This window comes from Musa acuminata, chromosome BXJ3-2 (assembly GCF_036884655.1).
Source record: "Musa acuminata AAA Group cultivar baxijiao chromosome BXJ3-2, Cavendish_Baxijiao_AAA, whole genome shotgun sequence".
Classification (NCBI taxonomy): domain Eukaryota; kingdom Viridiplantae; phylum Streptophyta; class Magnoliopsida; order Zingiberales; family Musaceae; genus Musa; species Musa acuminata.
Window position 1 is genome coordinate 36,198,848 of NC_088350.1, and position 16,806 is coordinate 36,215,653.

Genomic DNA, 16,806 nt, shown 5'->3' on the forward strand with positions numbered 1-16,806 from the left:
ATAATTTATTTGCATTCTGTAAATACAGAGGACGCAGGAAGGAACTTTGTACTGTTGCACTCTCTCTCATCCATTATCCAAGAAGAGGAGAGGGAGGCTCTGCCATATCACGTAACATGCGGTTAGGTTAGGTTTTACATCCCGACCATCTCCATCCGGGCGGGGTCCTTTTGGTCTAATTCGATTCACAATGCAACACCTACTGTTCGTATGCACGAATGAACAGCCACCTTTGCTATTCATTCACCTATTCCTCATCCTGATAGAACGAACATTGTAAGGTATCTGTAAGCGCTCGCTCGACAAATCATGTATACGTACATACATACATACATAGATTTTAATAAAGTGAATAAATTTAAAATATTCACGTTGATATGTAGGTGGGATTTCTTGGACGTTACAAACTTATTTTCGTTTAAGATAGGCGGGCGGTTGAGACAAGAGAGAGAAATGAAGGGTTCAACGTTCCTTTTTCTCGAATCAATGGGTAAGAACAGATGTTGTTGTTGTGTGTGCGCGCGCGCGCGTGGTTCTTTTCCTAATTTTAAAGACCTTGCTTGTTGTGGTGGTTTAAACATGGGCAAGGCGATGGCCGAAGGTACTCCTAGGCAGGCGGGCATGCATGCATGCTGGAGGTCACATGGGTGCCCCGACCTTTTTCTTTCTGGTCTCGGCCTTTTCCTTGTTGGCTTCGCTTTCAACGGTACGTCCTTTTTTTTGTCTTGTTTATATATTCACAAACATCTATATATTTAATATTTTTTTAATTAAAAAAACCCTCTTTTCATTTATTTAAATTAAACAATTCCTTGAAATCACAAATCCTAGCGCACGTCACTCGCTCCTTGTGCCTGCACCAACGAATCACTTGATGTCATTAGACAATCATGACACTTTCCCGCGTGAAAGTAATTGTATATTTACCGTTTGAAGGTACATATCATTTCTCATTCATTGTATATTTTTTTCTCCTCTGTTTTGTTTTTGATTATTCATTGTTTAGGGATTCAGAATTCCCTTCCCAAATTTCCAGAATATTAAAAAACAAAATCTTTGGCATCTGTCTGTCTTCTAAGACCAATATTTGAAGGAATCAATAAAACTAAGGATTGCTTTTTTTGTATGTGTGTCACAGTGAGACAAGTAGAGACCAAATTTGCATTATAATGCAATATCTCATACGAAGATTTGACTCATGTGAAGATGGAAGAGAGCACATGAATTTCTCTTTATATATAAAAATGTGATTCTTCGATGAAACCAACACAATTGTGCAAAGGAACATTGATTTATTGGAAAATTATTAATCACGATCAGATAAGTAATCTTTATTATTATTATTATTATTATTATCATCATCATCATCATCATCATCATCTTTGTTTTTTAAGATCCTCCATGCAATTTAATACATTGAATTGTGAATAAAATATGAGGGTTGTGGGGGCATGCATGCAACTTGCAAAAAACCCTATGGCCGAGAGAGAGAGATGGTAGCCCTTTTTTTTATTTGGTAAATGTAAACATCAAATGATAAAATTACCTGAGGATCGCCTCACTAACTTCAACCGCTCTTTGTTTGGCCCGAGAGCACAAACGATAAGATGCTCGCTCCGACAACAACCAGCAAAGATATTCCCCTTTGCAAAAGAACAACACTGTTGCTGAAGGGAATGGTGAAAGGAATATATCTATATACCAAACGCGGGCAACTCTCTGAGGCGTAAAAAGCGATGATACATGGGGCAGCGGGCCCTTCCAATGCTTGCGAGGAATGCGATACAAAATAATAATAATAATAATAATAATAATAATAATAATAATAATAATAATAATAATAATAATAATAATAATACTACGGTAATGTGATTGGACATGTTCCTAATATACTAAAAAAACAAAAACAACAAAAAAAAACCAAGCCAAGCCACTTCGGCATGACCTCTCGGACATCCCCGAACTGGTGATTCCGGTTCTAAATTGTTTAGAATCAAATCGAATCAGGTTTAGATGATTTCGATTTCAGTTCGAGACTTATTAATTTTGTTTCTGGTTCCTAGATGGATGGTTCTGTTTCTGATTTCTATTACAAACCGAAAACATTTTTTTTTTATTTTTTTGTTTTTTTTTTAAATTTGTAATTATAAAAAAATTATAGTGATAAAAAAATTATAATTTTATTTCGAAATTTCATCCGTCATAAAGTGGATGAATTTATTTACTAAGTACTGACATGAATATGTACAAAGCATGGATGATTGATTATCGTGTCATTGATATATTAAAGAAATATATTAATATATGACATGCCACCTAGGTGGTTCCATAGTGTCGAGATGGCTGACGTTTCGTGTGCAGCAGCGGGCTGTAGAAAACAGCTCGTGGCACACGAAAACGAAACTATTTTGAGACTGCTTTACTTGGTTCGGTGAGCGATCGCACTGTAGCACTGCAACTTATTCGAACTCACATTTTTACAAGTAAAATGATTTAAAATTAAACCAAAACATATTGCTAAGCAACTGTACAAGTAGATGAGAACGATAAACGGTTTGTTGAACAAAATTATTACGGATGCACGGTAACCATTCGTGATAGTATGTTAACTCGGACTTTATAAAAGAGACTTATAATATCTATCAACCACCGTAAGTTCTCACGTATTAACGTTCATCTCTCGCAAGATACATTAACATATACATAACACATCATGGCACATTGAAAATTTGTAACTCTCTCGAAATAAAATAGGTAAAAGGACAAATAATCAATGAAGGATACTCGGCTTATAATCAATGATAACTTATGCTACAAGCATCAAGCACAAAAACTCACGTTATCTAAGAGATGTGTTATATTTCAAAAATAATTATCCTTGTCAGAAGCCTCTATGGGTATATATAGATGTTTTGCCACATAACAATGCACTCTTAAATGAGGTATTCAGATCATCATGTCACACTAGGATTGTTAGCGCAAAAAAAACATTAGCATAGCTTTAGAGCGAGAAAGAGCACTTATGCTACAGAAGCACAAAAACTCACGATATCTAAGAAATGTGTTATATTTCACGGATAATTATCCTTGTCAGCTGTCTCTATGGATATAATAGATGTTTTGCCACGTAACAATGTACTCTTAAATGAAGTATTCAGACGTTAGCAAAAAAGATATTAGCATTGCTTTAGAGCGAGAAAGAGCATTTACAAGACACCATTATCTCATATGAGTATGCAATGTTTCCCTCCTCTGTGTAAATCGTCATTTCCCTTTTTATTTATTTATTTTAATGTTTTTGGGGTTGGGGTCAGGCCATCTTATGAACAATGGATCCGCCGGCAACTTCGCTCGCCAAATTGCTTGCTTTGTCATGCGGCGGCTCCTCTCCACCGGGGCCATGTCTTCCTCTTCCCCTTATTCGTCGTTCCTACCAGGTAAAAACCCTAGCTCGATCCGCCTCACGCATCAGCGGCGACTCAATGGTGTTCGTTTCTCTTTTCCCACCCGCTTCGTCGTCGTCGGTTCTTCCGTACGCTGCCTTGCCTCATTCTCACCGGCCGAGCGAATCAAAGTCCACAACCCCATCGTTGAGATGGATGGTGAGCGACATCCCCCTAGTGTGTGTGTGTTTGCTGCTTTTTTTTTTTTTGCTCTCTTGGTAGTTTTCCCGATTTCAAACGCTTATTCTTCTCTCCTCGGTACGTTCTATCGATATCTTCTTTTTTTTTTTTCAATTCAGAAAAAAAAGAGGTTAAAACCCTACCTATCTGATGTACATAAAAACTATTTGATGTCTTCTCAGGCGATGAGATGACGAGGGTCATCTGGAGGATGATAAAAGAAAAGGTGTCGATCTTCTCATTCCTCTTATATATCCTGCAAGTCTGGAGTCACTTGGAAATGATTGATTGATTTATTTCCTGACTGCAGCTAATTTTTCCATTTCTCGAATTGGACATCAAGTACTTCGATCTGGGCCTCTTGAATCGTGATGCCACCGACGATCGGGTAACCGTAGAAAGTGCCGAGGCAACTCTCAAGTAACGTACCACGACCTTCTTTATAGTAGCACTTCCGCTTCCTCCTTTCACTTAAATGGTTTATTGTGTTTTCTTATAGTGATAAACTGAATACCAATTTGTGTATAATTAATGTTTGTGCATATAGGAAACTTGCTCTACCATTTTGTACATGCTTGTATCGATTGGTGTATTCAATCTTCCATTTCACCAGATCTATCGAATTATTTCTCAGAAAGATACGTGGGAACACTGTTTGCGTAAACTAGCATCAGCATGAATTCTGCAGTTCAGCGTACTGTTTCAAAACTTAGGGACTCCTTTCAGAAATATACTAACTTGTCAAACTAGTTGGAAACTCCGAGCGTCTGTTTCACTCTTTTGTTGCTAACCCAGTTTTAATTATTCTATTTTTTGATCTTTAGGCATACCAAGCTAATTGATGTTTTGACATTATGTCTACATCTTTCCCATTTGGATGTTGTTTAACTTTTTCTTGTGATCTTTTTGTGCAACTTGCAGGCACAATGTTGCTGTGAAATGTGCAACAATTACACCTGGTAGATAATTTGATGCTTTTTTTATTGCTTTATAAGAATGAGGTGATATCCAATGATGAGATGATATCCAGGATCATCTGATGTGAAATATTTACATGTTCTGGTTTCATCTTCCTTGTTTCTAGCTTTTAGAAATACTTAGCGTTGGAGGTTATTTGCTAAAATTAAAAAGAAAAAAAAGATCCCTTATGGCTTTTCATCCATTCATTTTTGCAAATGTATATAAGAACAAGTTTTTGATAAGTTATTTAGAGCTTGGGAGGTTCTATTGTGCTTCATCTGAAATCAATTAAAAGGGAAAAGCAAAATCAGAAGGTTGTATTGATATTTACCATGTGTAGAAGGACTAGAAAAGGGACATTGGTCTAGATTGCTTACATTTGTTTACAGCTTAGGTTGAGGAGTCTGTGTAGTCATTACACATGATAGGCGTATGTGCGATTACTAGGAAATTTATAAGTATAGAACTGATGAGCATGGTTTGAAGATGATGATTGTAGTTATAGGTTTGCAAACAACGATATACTACTGTTCTGTGAAATGAAGATTAAAATGCAGGGTTGTAGAGGACTTAAACTGTTTTTCAATCATTAATATAATTTGAGGATAACAAAAGCACTGGGGTGAACACTCATTGCACCATGTAGTCCTTAGTTTGTGCAGCTCCTCTGAAATGTATAAATTGAGGATTATACTCTTTGGTTTTTAAAGGGAATTAAAAAAAAAGAAATGTATAAATTGAGGGTAAGGATGCCTCCACAAAAACCCAACAGGCATGCAGAATTATTTTACTCTTTCTTGTCTAGTGTGGATTTTTTAGCAAGCATTTTTGGCCAACAATGTTTTGGTGTCATTTGTTTTACATGGATTTAATGTGACTCTCATTTGACCTGCAGATGAAGCTAGAGTTAAAGAGTTTAAGCTCAAATCTATGTGGAGAAGCCCAAATGGAACAATAAGGAATATTTTAAATGGTTTGCTTTACAGTGCTTGGTTTTGTAATTGATATTTTTTTATCATTAATTGCATTCCTCTTTGGCCATATATAAATCCACACAATTATCTTTTATGTCAATTTTACTCCACATGGTCATTCACTTTCAGAAAACAACTTTTATCTTTTATGTTGGATATAATGCTCATCTAGGTTGCTTCTTGGAACTTTTGTTATTGTTAGCATGATTTGTTGCATATGGTTGTCCTCTGCATCTGTTTTCTTGTATTTAAGATTTAGGGAATATATAAGGACTATTCCTTAAACATTGTTAAATTTTTTTGGTAGCATGAGATTACAGAGTTCTTCTCAACCAATCAACTTAAGAATCCATTCAAGTTTTAATTGGTACCGCTACATTTCTCTTATCTTGAGTACACAAGGAGTGCCCTCAAACTTTAACTTAAGTTTTTAGGTACTACTAGTTCAACTTGATCTATGATGGCTAATTTTGACTGATTGAATGATTTAGGATCATCTTGGTTAATGATCCTAGTTCATCTCTAGCTATTTCTTGCTTATTTTAATATAAGTATTTGAGTCAATTACAATAATAACAATAACAATAGTAACAAAGCCAAAAGCCTTAACTATTTGGGTTGGCTACATAGATTTTTTGCCGTCATTGAGATTTGTGAAAGGTCATACGTTTAGCTAAGTTTAAACTACTTAAATCTTTAGTTATAATTTATATTAGTCGTTTTAGGTTTTCCTCTATCTCTCCTCGTACCACTAACATTAATCACTTCATATTTTCTGACTTTCATATCTGGAGGTCTCCTAAGCACATGCCAATACCATCTTAAACTATTTTCTCTTATCTTATCCTCTATTAAAGTGATACATAGTCGTTTACGAATAAAGATATTTTTTTTCTTATCTTTCTTAGTGACTCCACATATCCATCTTAACATTTTCATCTTCGCCAGTAATTTAAAAAGCACTAGGCGCCTTCCAAAAATACCTGAGGCGCTCTCTCGAGCGAAGCGAGATGCTAAAATATAAAAATATAAAATATAATTAATAAATATAATTATTTAAATAAAAATATGATATTAAATTTAAAAAATCTTACAAAATCACAATATCACATTAACAAAAAATCTCAAAATTCAACACAATAACAATAATTTCAAATAAATAAAAATTAGTAGTATTACAATCGAAATAATATATTATTAATCTAATAAATAAAAAAATATTGTTACTAGTATACAGTTAACATTATACTGTTAACAGTATACTATCGAGTCAATGTGAGGAGAGGTAGCAACGAGCAACGACAGCGGGAGCTAGAGAGGCGAGCGGCGATAGTGGCAGCGGGAGCAATGAGCGGTGATTGTGGCAGCGACAGTGACAACGGAAGCGGGAGCGGCGAGCGTCGAGTGACGTGTGACGATAGTGGCAATGGTAGCAGCGGGAGCGGCGATAGTGGCAGTGGTAGCAGCGAGCAGCGACAGCGACGAGTAGGGTTAGGGTTGGGAAGTCGCGAGAGGAAGGCTGATATCGGTGCTTTAGTTGGTTCGATTGAACCAACTAAAGCACCGGAGATCGAACCATATTGAAAACGCTAGTTCGGTAGCCTGGTTTAACCCGGGTGCTCGCCCGAAGCGCCCAGTGCCTGGGCTTGGGCGAGCGCCTAGGCGGCGCCTCTTTGAAGCGCGCCGCTTGGAAATGAAGCGAGGTGCTCGAGCCTTGTCTCGCCCGAGCACCTAGGCGAGCACCCGAGCGCCTATTGAAATCACTGATCTCGGCAATACGAATTTTTTGTATATGTTTTTTTTAATTGCCCAACACTCAGATCTATAAAATATTGTTGGTCTTACAACTATCTTATAATAATTTTCTTTTAATTTCAAAAGCATCCGATGATCACACAAAATTCTAAATTTGGTTTCAATATCTTAGCATGGTTGGTTACTTCAAGTTTATCTGTAATAGGTTTTTCAACATTTGGTTTTTTAGGGACTTTGTTTTTCTTTTCTTGACTACATTGGTGATTTTCAGAATGACCAGTCCATAGTCATCAAAAGCATTAGGTGCTATGAGGTGCCAAGCTTCCTTATTGCTTGTGGCACCAAGCTCGTGCCTAGGCCCTTGTCCTAATATAACAAGGTAATTTTCTTATAACAATTCAAAAATATTACAAAAAATTGGATCACTACATGAGTTTTTATCACTACATATGCAAAATGATTAATACGAAGACATCAAATTATACACATATGACCATTTATAGAACACTCAATTATGACAATGCTAATGAAACTAGTCTGTGTCTAAATAACAAAACAAACAAATTTTAAACAAACTAGTTTAAGACATCCAATCATCAAATGAGGTAAATGATTAAATGATTTAATCTTTTGTTTTTTTCTCATTCATATAAGCCTGTAACTTCTGCTTTGCTTTCAAAGGACACTTTCCTTTTTGCATGATGATCGATTTTAGATTTTCCATTTCATGTTGTTTTGTCTGAAAATGTTCCACCTTTAGTGGTTTTATCACAAAACATGCAAGTGGCAGCATTAGGGTCTTTTGGATCATCATCTTTAATGGTTCTTGATGATGATTCCTCTAACGTCGCTTTAGTTACCATTGTATATGATATTTCCATGTTAATTTAGATCATCATCTTTATTGTTTCTTGATGATGATTCCTCTTAACGTACCTTTGGTTACCATTGTATCTGAAATATAGTTTTGATTGCCATGTTAATTTGAATGAGAGGAGAGAGGGAGAGGGATCAAAGAGATGGAACAATGGAGATAGGAGAGAAGAGGGAGGTTGAAGGGGAGAAAGTGATAAGAGGGAAGGGAGGGCAATGAGAATGATAGTTGTGAGCTACAAAGAAAGCAGAGAAGAAAAGAGCACATAGGAGGAGAGAAAGGACAAAAGAAGGAAGAAAGGATGGTAACAGCAGGTACGAGCCATAGAGAAAGGAGAAGAAGGAGAGGGAGGGGAAAGAGGAGGGGAGAGAAGAAAAAGAGAATGGTGATGATGTAGGGTGCTGGCCACATGCAAAGGAGAAGGGGAACGGAGAGAAGATAGGATGGTAACTGCAGGTGCAACCCAGCATTCGCAAAGAGAAAGCAGGAATAGATCAAGAAAAGAGGGAGACATACTGGATAAAGAAATGACGTGTGGCTGATGGCTGAAAATCAATGCTAGGGCATAACATGGGCATCAAACGTGGAAAATTATGTTCGGATCAAGGGAAAGGGGGGAAGGGAATTGGGTTTGGATCGAGCCGAGGGATTTGGGTCATTGAGTGCCCTGGTCGTTGGACTTTTTTTTCCTTTTTTTATTTAAGTCTATTTCCTGTTTAGCTCGCTAAGGGAAGTTGAAGTAGGAAAGATATAGTTTAATTAGGGGCTAGAGTTGTTGCAATGCCATGCTATGGTGCTAGTTAACTTCTGACATGGGTCATTAGCTCATACTGCATGCATTATTTAAATAAATCAGAATAATAATTCACATTTGAGACACAAAACAGGATTGTATTGGTAGCTTGGCATATCGCACATGTTGCACTTACCTGGGGTCAGCCAGTCTACTACCTGGAGTAGGAATCCTTGCTGTTACAGCCTCATTGCATCCGGAAGTAACTCATTTTACTGTTTTAGTTTCTCTCTGTTGGGTACAAAAGTTGATGGTTAGTAATTGCCAATTGTAGTGCAGCTTTTAAAGTTTTCTCATCCATGGATGGTTGACTAGTAGCTTCCCTGGCATGGCTTTGTTTGTATTCTCCATGTCATGTCTGTTTTCTGTACTTTTGAGTTTGCACCCCTTCTTTTTGGTACTTAGCATTTTGATCTATACGTCTGGTACATATTACCTTATGATTTCCTCTTATGCTTGCTGATCTCTATGTTACTTTTATTAGCTTGAATCAGTCTTGTTCTAATTCACTTCAGGAACTGTTTTTCGTGAGCCTATTCTTTGCTGCAATGTGCCACGCATTGTTGCTGGTAAAAATGAAATTTTACTTGGTGATAAGTTAATTTTTGTGTGTATGTATGTGCGTGTTTGGAGGTCTTTGCTTATGCTGTATACTTTTAGGCTGGAAGAAACCTATATGTATTGGTAGACATGCATTTGGAGATCAGTATCGTGCTACTGACATGATTGTAAAAGGTCCTGGAAAGCTTAAAATGGTTTTTGGTGAGTTCTAATACTGACTATTGCTGATTTGATTAATTTATTGTTTTCTGTTTGACACATATAGTGTCTACTTGGTTGATTAGTTGGTTTTTTTTATTAAATTAGTCCCTGCAGATAAAGGTCCACCTGTGGAGCAAGATGTTTATGAGTTTAAAGGCTCTGGTATTGCATTATCTATGTATAATGTGGATGAGGTTTGTCATATATAGTCTTATGTAGGAAATTTTACAGAGATATTCTTTGTTGATCATATAAAATTGGAAACTCTTTTCAGTCCATTCGGGCTTTTGCTGAGTCATCAATGTCCATGGCATTTGCAAAAAAGTGGCCACTTTACTTAAGCACCAAAAATACCATATTGAAGAAATACGATGGCAGGTACTGTTATCTTTTCTGTGCTAGCTTATTTTCTTACTAATCTATTAGTATCGTATGTTGTTTTTCATCGGGAGATAATCACAATGTGTATCTTTTTGTCAGCATATACCATGTACAGGTACCCCTGTTTTTTCTTCCTAATATGAAGAGCCAATTGTATCATTTCATTTGTAATTAATCTCTCGCTCTCTCTCTCTCTAAACCCTAAACCCCTTTCTCTCTTTGACTGCAAAGTTTCATTAGAGAATATGCCTGTCAACGAAGTTGTAAAATATAGAAAATTATACAGATTCTTGCTTGCTTTTATTCTCTATTTCTTCGATTTGTTAGTATCCTTATTGCAAAGCTCAATGAATAATTGTACCATAATTTAAATTGTCCTTACAAATTGCGAAGCTCAGCTATAGAAAATATGTCTGTCAACAATGTGGAATTTTCATGCTCAGGATGCAATATATATCCAAAAATCTGGTTTTGTCCTTTTAAATTTCAGATCTTTAGGCATCTAAGATATACGGAATGAGACATTTGAAATATTGTAGGTTTAAGGACATTTTTCAGGAGGTTTATGAAGAAAAATGGAAGTCAAAGTTCGAAGAACAATCAATATGGTGGGAACATATGTTCTAAGTGTTTCACCTTTTTTGCTTAAATAAGTCTTAAATTGATGTCTAATAATTGTTGTATTCCTGTTATCAGGTATGAGCATAGGCTGATTGATGACATGGTAGCTTATGCATTGAAAAGCAGTGGTGGTTATGTGTGGGCCTGCAAAAATTATGATGGAGATGTCCAGAGTGATTTCCTCGCCCAAGGTCTTACTTTTGAATTTATGATCTTATTATAACAGTAGTTAATATATTGGTATCAAATTCCTGTATTCCAAATATGTTTTACTTTTCACTTTATTATTTTAACTGAAGAATAGGGGTAGTAGCACGTTATTTTTCATAAGATATTTTTGGAAAATTTATTGAAAATTTTGAACATAACGTTATAGCATTCTGCAGCATATCACCCTAAAACTAAGGTGATTAGTAGGAAATAATTCAACACTTCCTTTATACATTATTTTTCTTGGCTCCACTGTGCGAGACCTTAAACTAATCAATGGAACAATGGCATTGAGTTTCATAACCTTAACAATATCTTGCAAGAGAACACTATGATCTTTATCAATTGAACTTGGGCGAAAATCATAGATGTCCTCGTGATTGTTATTGATTTGAGTTTTTTAGGTTGGGTTGCCCATGATCTGTGTTGTTAAACCTTTTATTGTTTGGCAGTTGGACAGTTTTTTTCCACCTCCCTTTTGCTCAACTTAAATTATTCTCAATAATATGATGTTTTAAGATTTATTTGTTGTTGCAGGATTTGGTTCGTTGGGCTTGATGACGTCTGTATTGGTAATTACCAAAGTTTAATTGCTCTAGTTTCAGTCTCTACTTATCCCATGTATAGGTAACAGTGATTGTAACATACTTATAGTTATCATCTGACGGGAAAACATTAGAAGCTGAAGCAGCACATGGGACTGTGACTCGCCATTTTAGGCTCCATCAGAGAGGACAAGAGACTAGCACGAACAGTATTGCATCCATATTTGCATGGACACGTGGTCTTGAGCACAGGTACTTGTAATTTTTCAAAACTCTTGGAACAAAATTTTATGGAAGGCCTGACTTTCTGAAACAGGCATGAAATTTACCTTGAAATTGAGAATATGTGCAATTATTTGTCTTTAGATGTTTTTGGTTAGCTCCCTGGTTGAGGCCAATTTTTCTGCAGGGCAGAGCTTGATAAACATGAAAAACTACAAGACTTTGTCCAGAAGCTCGAGTCCGCATGCATTGAAACAGTGGAGTCTGGTAAAATGACCAAGGATCTTGCACTTCTTATCCATGGTCCAAGGTATGCTCAAGCAAATTTTTGTCCCCTTCCTTTTTTTTGCTTGAATATTATATAGTTTCTTTTAAATATTGAAAATCTGCTTCATCGTGACATCAGTGTAGTGCTAAATTCAAATCCTTGTTTGGTACTTCCAGAAACACTTGGAAAGGTTGAAGAAACTGACTCTTAACTAGGAATTGCAGAAGCATTGTAATTCAATTGAAAAAGAAAAACTAGCATGATGGAACATGTTCCTTAAATGAGAAAAGATCGGGAAAGCACAAAAAGGAAAAGAAATGCAAGGCAGTATACCTTTTAAAACAAACCATAATTGATAGATAAATACTTTTGTTTTGGATATTTAATTTGTAATGGTTTTTCATAATCACGCAAATACAAGAAAACAGTTGACTTTTCCTTCAAGGTTGCTGTTATCCTCATCTTGATTTTCAGAAAGTTTGGTATAAGCTGCACCAAAAATAAGATTTCCACTGTGATTTAATTTGTTATCTTTTACAATTTATCGAGTATTGTGTATTTGCTTAAAGCCGCTTTTTACAATGATCACAAAGTGAACTTTTCACAGCTAAACTTCCATGAACTGGCTTCTTGTTTTACTTGCCTGTTGATGCTGTTGATTGTTCTGAGTAAGATCCATGAAATATGTTTAGTTTATTTAGTATACATGGAGTCTAAGATCTCATATAGGCACATGGTTTTATCTTCTGTGCACGAGTGATTGTTCTTTTCTCAGTTGTGCTTTGTCTTCATTTATTTCTTTTGCAGAGTGTCCAGAGAATTCTACTTGAACACCGAGGAGTTTGTTGATGCTGTTGCTCAGAACCTTGAAGAGAAGATCCAAGTAGCAGCAGTTATTTAAATGCTTTGTTAGTTTTCAAGATGGCTGATGTTTTTTCTCAAAAAAAAAAGAAAAAAAAAAGAGAGAAAAAGAGTTGGCTTTGAAGAGTAAGTCAAAAAGTTACAGCATCCGATGAACATGAAGGCTATTAATAATGAGGTTTTGTCTATGCAGCAGACGGATATCTGAAAAAAAATAGTTGGTTGTTGCTCTGACAACATATCAGGAATAACAATGGTAAGCCTAGTGTTATTGTCTTTACCGCAGCTTAGTAGTGCTCGAGGCATATGATTTATATGCATATGGAACAATAACAGGAAAAACATTTCATAAAATGCCAACTACAGTATCTTCGCATCATACAAGTCATCTGAACGACGGCATCGAAGCAAAAAACTGACAGCCAAATGTTCTGACTGGCTTAAGAAGCCCTTGAAATCATTTTGATCTTTATCGAAAGCCCCGAAGATCAGCGTGACAATGTTTCATGTCAGATTAGATCTAATTCAAATTTGAAACTGTATGGCTCCGATTCACATAATTTTATTTGTTTATTTATAAACTTTGATTTCAGCTCTAATATTTGTGTCACTTGGAATAGTTTTAATTTTTTGTAAAAAAAAAAAAATACACGCCTGCATGGTGCTAAATAGTTACAACATAACTCGAACTTTACTAACTCGAATTTTACAACTATGGACAATGCAAATACCTTCTCAAAAATAAATACCAATGCTCTAAAAGGCAAATACCTTCTCAAAAATAAACCACACGATCCGAGAGTAACATGACACACGAAAGCCAGTAACACTCCTCAAAAAAAAAAAAAAAAAAAAAAATCCTTTTCGGATTAAGTGAAGTGGACGTATTCCATTGTTGAAACGTGTTCCAAATCCTCGGGACATTAAGACGCTTGATGAAAGAACTGGGGAAACCATATCTTGAGAAAATTAAATCCTGAACCAACCATTTGTCACGCGGATCATTCTTTTTCTATAAAGTGGATGACAATATATTCCGGAAAAGTAGGAAACCTGCACAAGCACAAATATTATGTCATGATATATTTTCTCTAGTTAAATGCCAGATAACAAAGGACTAAAGGTGCAAATGCTAACCTCCTACTAGAGTCGCCAATGAAGGCTTGGGCATGATGCTCGGTTCGGATGAGCTTTCTGCGATGGGTCAAAAACATCGACCTTCAGTCACGAACAGTAATAAAACTCCCAAGTGTAGACATAATCTCAAAAAGTTAAGATTTTATCAAATTCGTTGAATAGCTTATATCCATGGTAAATTGCACAGTGAATATTTGCTTGTCAACATATAAATGCTGATAAAAAGTACCATACTTGTCCAGTATATTTAATAAATTGAAAAATATATCTAACTTGTCGTAATTTACTAATTAATTTGGGCATATTGGACACCATATTCCCACGCCGACATTTAAGTTTGGGCATATTGGTCGTCTGACCATTTAAAGAGTCAATTTTAAAAATTCAATGAAAACAAATTCTGAGAGGGAAGTAACCCTACAATCATACCAGCAGTGGCAGCCGCATAGGCAGAGTCACAGTTGGAAGTAGAGTTATAGTGGTGACATAGGCAGATATCAGCATCCGTCCCTTGGTCGTAGCCGCATACGCCACCTGTGGCCTGGCACGCTCCACAGAACCCCTGGTAGTCAGCCGGCAGCGAGTAGGCCACACGAATCCCATAAGCCCAGGCCCCCGGTCCCGCCGCCCGCAGCGGCGCCAAGCTGTAGGCGCTGCTGTACCCCTCGCACCTCAAGTGGCTCACATTGATGGCCCGGATGGCCCCGAACTCCAAGGCGCAGCACTCCGGCGGGCTCACGACCCCATAGGCGGAAGCGGAGGCGGAACCCCTTGGCCTCCTGCTGCTGGGCCCCTCATCCCAGGCGGGGCACCGGTAGTACTCCTCGCAGCCCATGCCGGAGACGTTGCGGCAGGGCAGGTGCTTCCCCTCTGGCGAGGGGAAGCCCTGGAAGAGTGGCGAATCGGCGCGGCAGCCCAGAAGCATGAAGACGTTGTCAGGGTCGGGCTCTAGGTAAGGCGCCCTCCAGGGCTCCACCACGAAGCCATTGCCTAGGCCACCGGGGGAACGCAATAGGGAGTAGCAGTCGGACATGCCAGGGTCGTGTAGGGTGACGCCGCGGTAGGCGTAGTCGATGTCGAGCACACGGTAGGAGCCGGAGGGGATGTGGAGCATGAGGACGCCGTTGATACAATAGAGGAGGTCTCGGAAACCGGAATGGCCGCAACCGGTCCGGAGGGCGAAGGGGTAGTCCACGGTGATGTTGCCGCAGTAGGAGCGACAATACGTGCTGTGGGGGGCAGCGTTGCTATTGACATTGTTACCTTCGGAGGACGTTGCTGCTGTTACTGGGAGAAGGATGAGGCGGAACCACCACCACGGCCACGTCAACATCAACAACAAAGAGAACATGCGACAATGAAGTCGGAGGAAATTTGCCATGTCCGAGGACGCAGCTTCTGTGGCGATTTGTTTGAGGAGGTGTTGAGTCGGGGCTTCGAGGCGGACATGCAGAAATGTGCAAGCCACCGCCACTGGTCCCTTGTGTCGGTGGTGCCCCTGTAAACAAAAATACCGGGCGGAGGAGGGCAAAGGGAACATATTCCTTCCTTGGTACGAGAGGAGCAACTAAAGAAAAAGACACGAATCAGCTCTCCGTCCTTCCTTCCTTCCGTTGGGTTCAATTTAAGCTTCTTCCTCCCTTTCGGCACGTGACAAGGAAAAGGAAAAGAGAAAGAGGAGGCAGAGGATGATGTCGTCCTCCTTCCGTACTTTTGAATATAAGAAAGAACGATAAAATGAAAGATGTGAAGGAATCACCTTTGCGCCTCAACTTGTCACATAGTTTCCCAGCTAAACTCCCAACAAATAACCCCCTGTCGGACCAGGAGAAGAACAGAAGCACAATCCAAGGCTGCTCCTGGAGAAATGAAATTCCTCCCAAGAAAATTCGAGATCAGATCAGATCAGAGAAATTTTGACCAATCCGATCGACCCAGCCCCAGAAACAATTAGGAAGGCAGTCCCGGAGAAATTGAGAACGGAAAGAACGTGGGGCCAACGGGAGGCAGGGATTCTCTTGTTGCTAATTTCAAAAAGCTTGTGCTTGGAGGATGGAAACAATAAATAATTTAAAAAAAACCATTCATCTAAGTATTATTAATGGAAGGAGCTCGAACAAAAGAAGAAGAGTTATCATAAGCAATTGAGTTTCAAAAGGTAAAGTCTCAAAGCAGACACTCAATGCGTTGAAAACAATAATCCATTCCGCAAGATCAGAAAAGGGTAAGACTAGCTGTCGTTGAGTAGTTCTGAATCCAACAACGATGATAAAGAGTTGTAAAGACTTCAGATGAAAGCAATACATTTGTTGAATGCATTGGGGGGTCAAGTGGGGAAGCCTACGAAGGCAAATCAACACAAAGCAAGGAGCAACAAACCAATGTATATGAATATCAAGCTCAATGGCCAAACAACTTATGCAATGGTGGATATAAACACTATCTACAACTTTATCGTTGACGATGAAATAAGAAGACTAGGGTTAAATATATGAAAAAGCTCAAGTTGAATGAAAGCTATGAACTCAGAGGCTAAACTCCTTATCTATAATATATTCATAATTGACTATTTGGATGATATCGTTATCTACAACCAAATATTCGAGGAGCATATCATGACCAAGATGGTACCTCATTTCTAACTTCTTATCTCTAATATGTTCATAATTGTCTACTTGGATGATGTTGTTGTCTACAACCAAATATTTGAGGAGCATATCAAACACCGAACAATCTTCAAGATTCTCAACATTTTTTATTGCACCTCTGTACCTCTACGTTGCTCAACGTAGGAGGCGATCAAGTTGATAAAAAATGTGA

General features: G+C 37.9%; 2 protein-coding genes across 9 annotated transcripts; one reads left to right on the plus strand and one right to left on the minus strand.

Annotated features, from left to right (window-relative positions):
• Nucleotides 1-3,213: 3,213 nt before the first annotated feature.
• On the plus strand, nucleotides 3,214-13,448 carry LOC135632085 (isocitrate dehydrogenase [NADP]-like). Of its 8 annotated transcripts, none has more exons than XM_065140453.1 (16): nucleotides 3,214-3,232; nucleotides 3,315-3,602; nucleotides 3,806-3,849; nucleotides 3,934-4,043; nucleotides 4,545-4,582; nucleotides 5,479-5,556; nucleotides 9,495-9,548; nucleotides 9,640-9,741; nucleotides 9,847-9,935; nucleotides 10,016-10,119; nucleotides 10,662-10,730; nucleotides 10,819-10,934; nucleotides 11,491-11,525; nucleotides 11,608-11,750; nucleotides 11,908-12,030; nucleotides 12,796-13,129. In XM_065140453.1, exons 1-16 carry the CDS (start codon nucleotides 3,229-3,231, stop codon nucleotides 12,887-12,889), a joined length of 1,491 nt encoding a protein of 496 aa, XP_064996525.1. In that variant the 5' UTR covers nucleotides 3,214-3,228; the 3' UTR covers nucleotides 12,890-13,129. The 8 variants fall into 8 exon arrangements, 6 of the variants coding, with proteins under 6 accessions (XP_064996525.1, XP_064996528.1, XP_064996523.1 ...); XR_010494607.1 differs by lacking the exon at nucleotides 3,214-3,232 and adding an exon at nucleotides 13,186-13,448 and having other exon boundaries at nucleotides 3,288-3,602; nucleotides 12,796-13,105; XR_010494608.1 differs by lacking the exon at nucleotides 3,214-3,232 and having other exon boundaries at nucleotides 3,283-3,602; nucleotides 11,913-12,030; nucleotides 12,796-12,827.
• A 73-nt stretch (nucleotides 13,449-13,521) lies between these two features.
• On the minus strand, nucleotides 13,522-16,572 carry LOC135632086 (uncharacterized). Its single transcript, XM_065140459.1, has 3 exons — nucleotides 14,416-16,572; nucleotides 13,987-14,043; nucleotides 13,522-13,902 (listed from the first exon to the last, which is right to left on the minus strand). Exons 1-3 carry the CDS (start codon nucleotides 15,524-15,526, stop codon nucleotides 13,862-13,864), a joined length of 1,209 nt encoding a protein of 402 aa, XP_064996531.1. The 5' UTR covers nucleotides 15,527-16,572; the 3' UTR covers nucleotides 13,522-13,861.
• Between the last annotated feature and the right edge of the window lie 234 nt (nucleotides 16,573-16,806).

Bases quoted from the DNA above. Each gene is read 5' to 3' on its own strand.
- LOC135632085 (XM_065140450.1), top strand. From the start codon at position 3,293: ATGTTTTTGGGGTTGGGGTCAGGCCATCTTATGAACAATGGATCCGCC. The intron at 9,549-9,639 runs GTAAAAATGAAA...GTATACTTTTAG, and splicing joins TGTGCCACGCATTGTTGCTG to GCTGGAAGAAACCTATATGT. The intron at 10,935-11,490 runs GTCTTACTTTTG...TTGTTGTTGCAG, and splicing joins GAGTGATTTCCTCGCCCAAG to GATTTGGTTCGTTGGGCTTG.
- LOC135632086 (XM_065140459.1), bottom strand. From the start codon at position 15,526: ATGTTCCCTTTGCCCTCCTCCGCCCGGTATTTTTGTTTACAGGGGCAC. The intron at 14,044-14,415 runs GTATGATTGTAG...GACCCATCGCAG, and splicing joins CTATGCGGCTGCCACTGCTG to AAAGCTCATCCGAACCGAGC. The intron at 13,903-13,986 runs GTTAGCATTTGC...GTGCTTGTGCAG, and splicing joins ATTGGCGACTCTAGTAGGAG to GTTTCCTACTTTTCCGGAAT.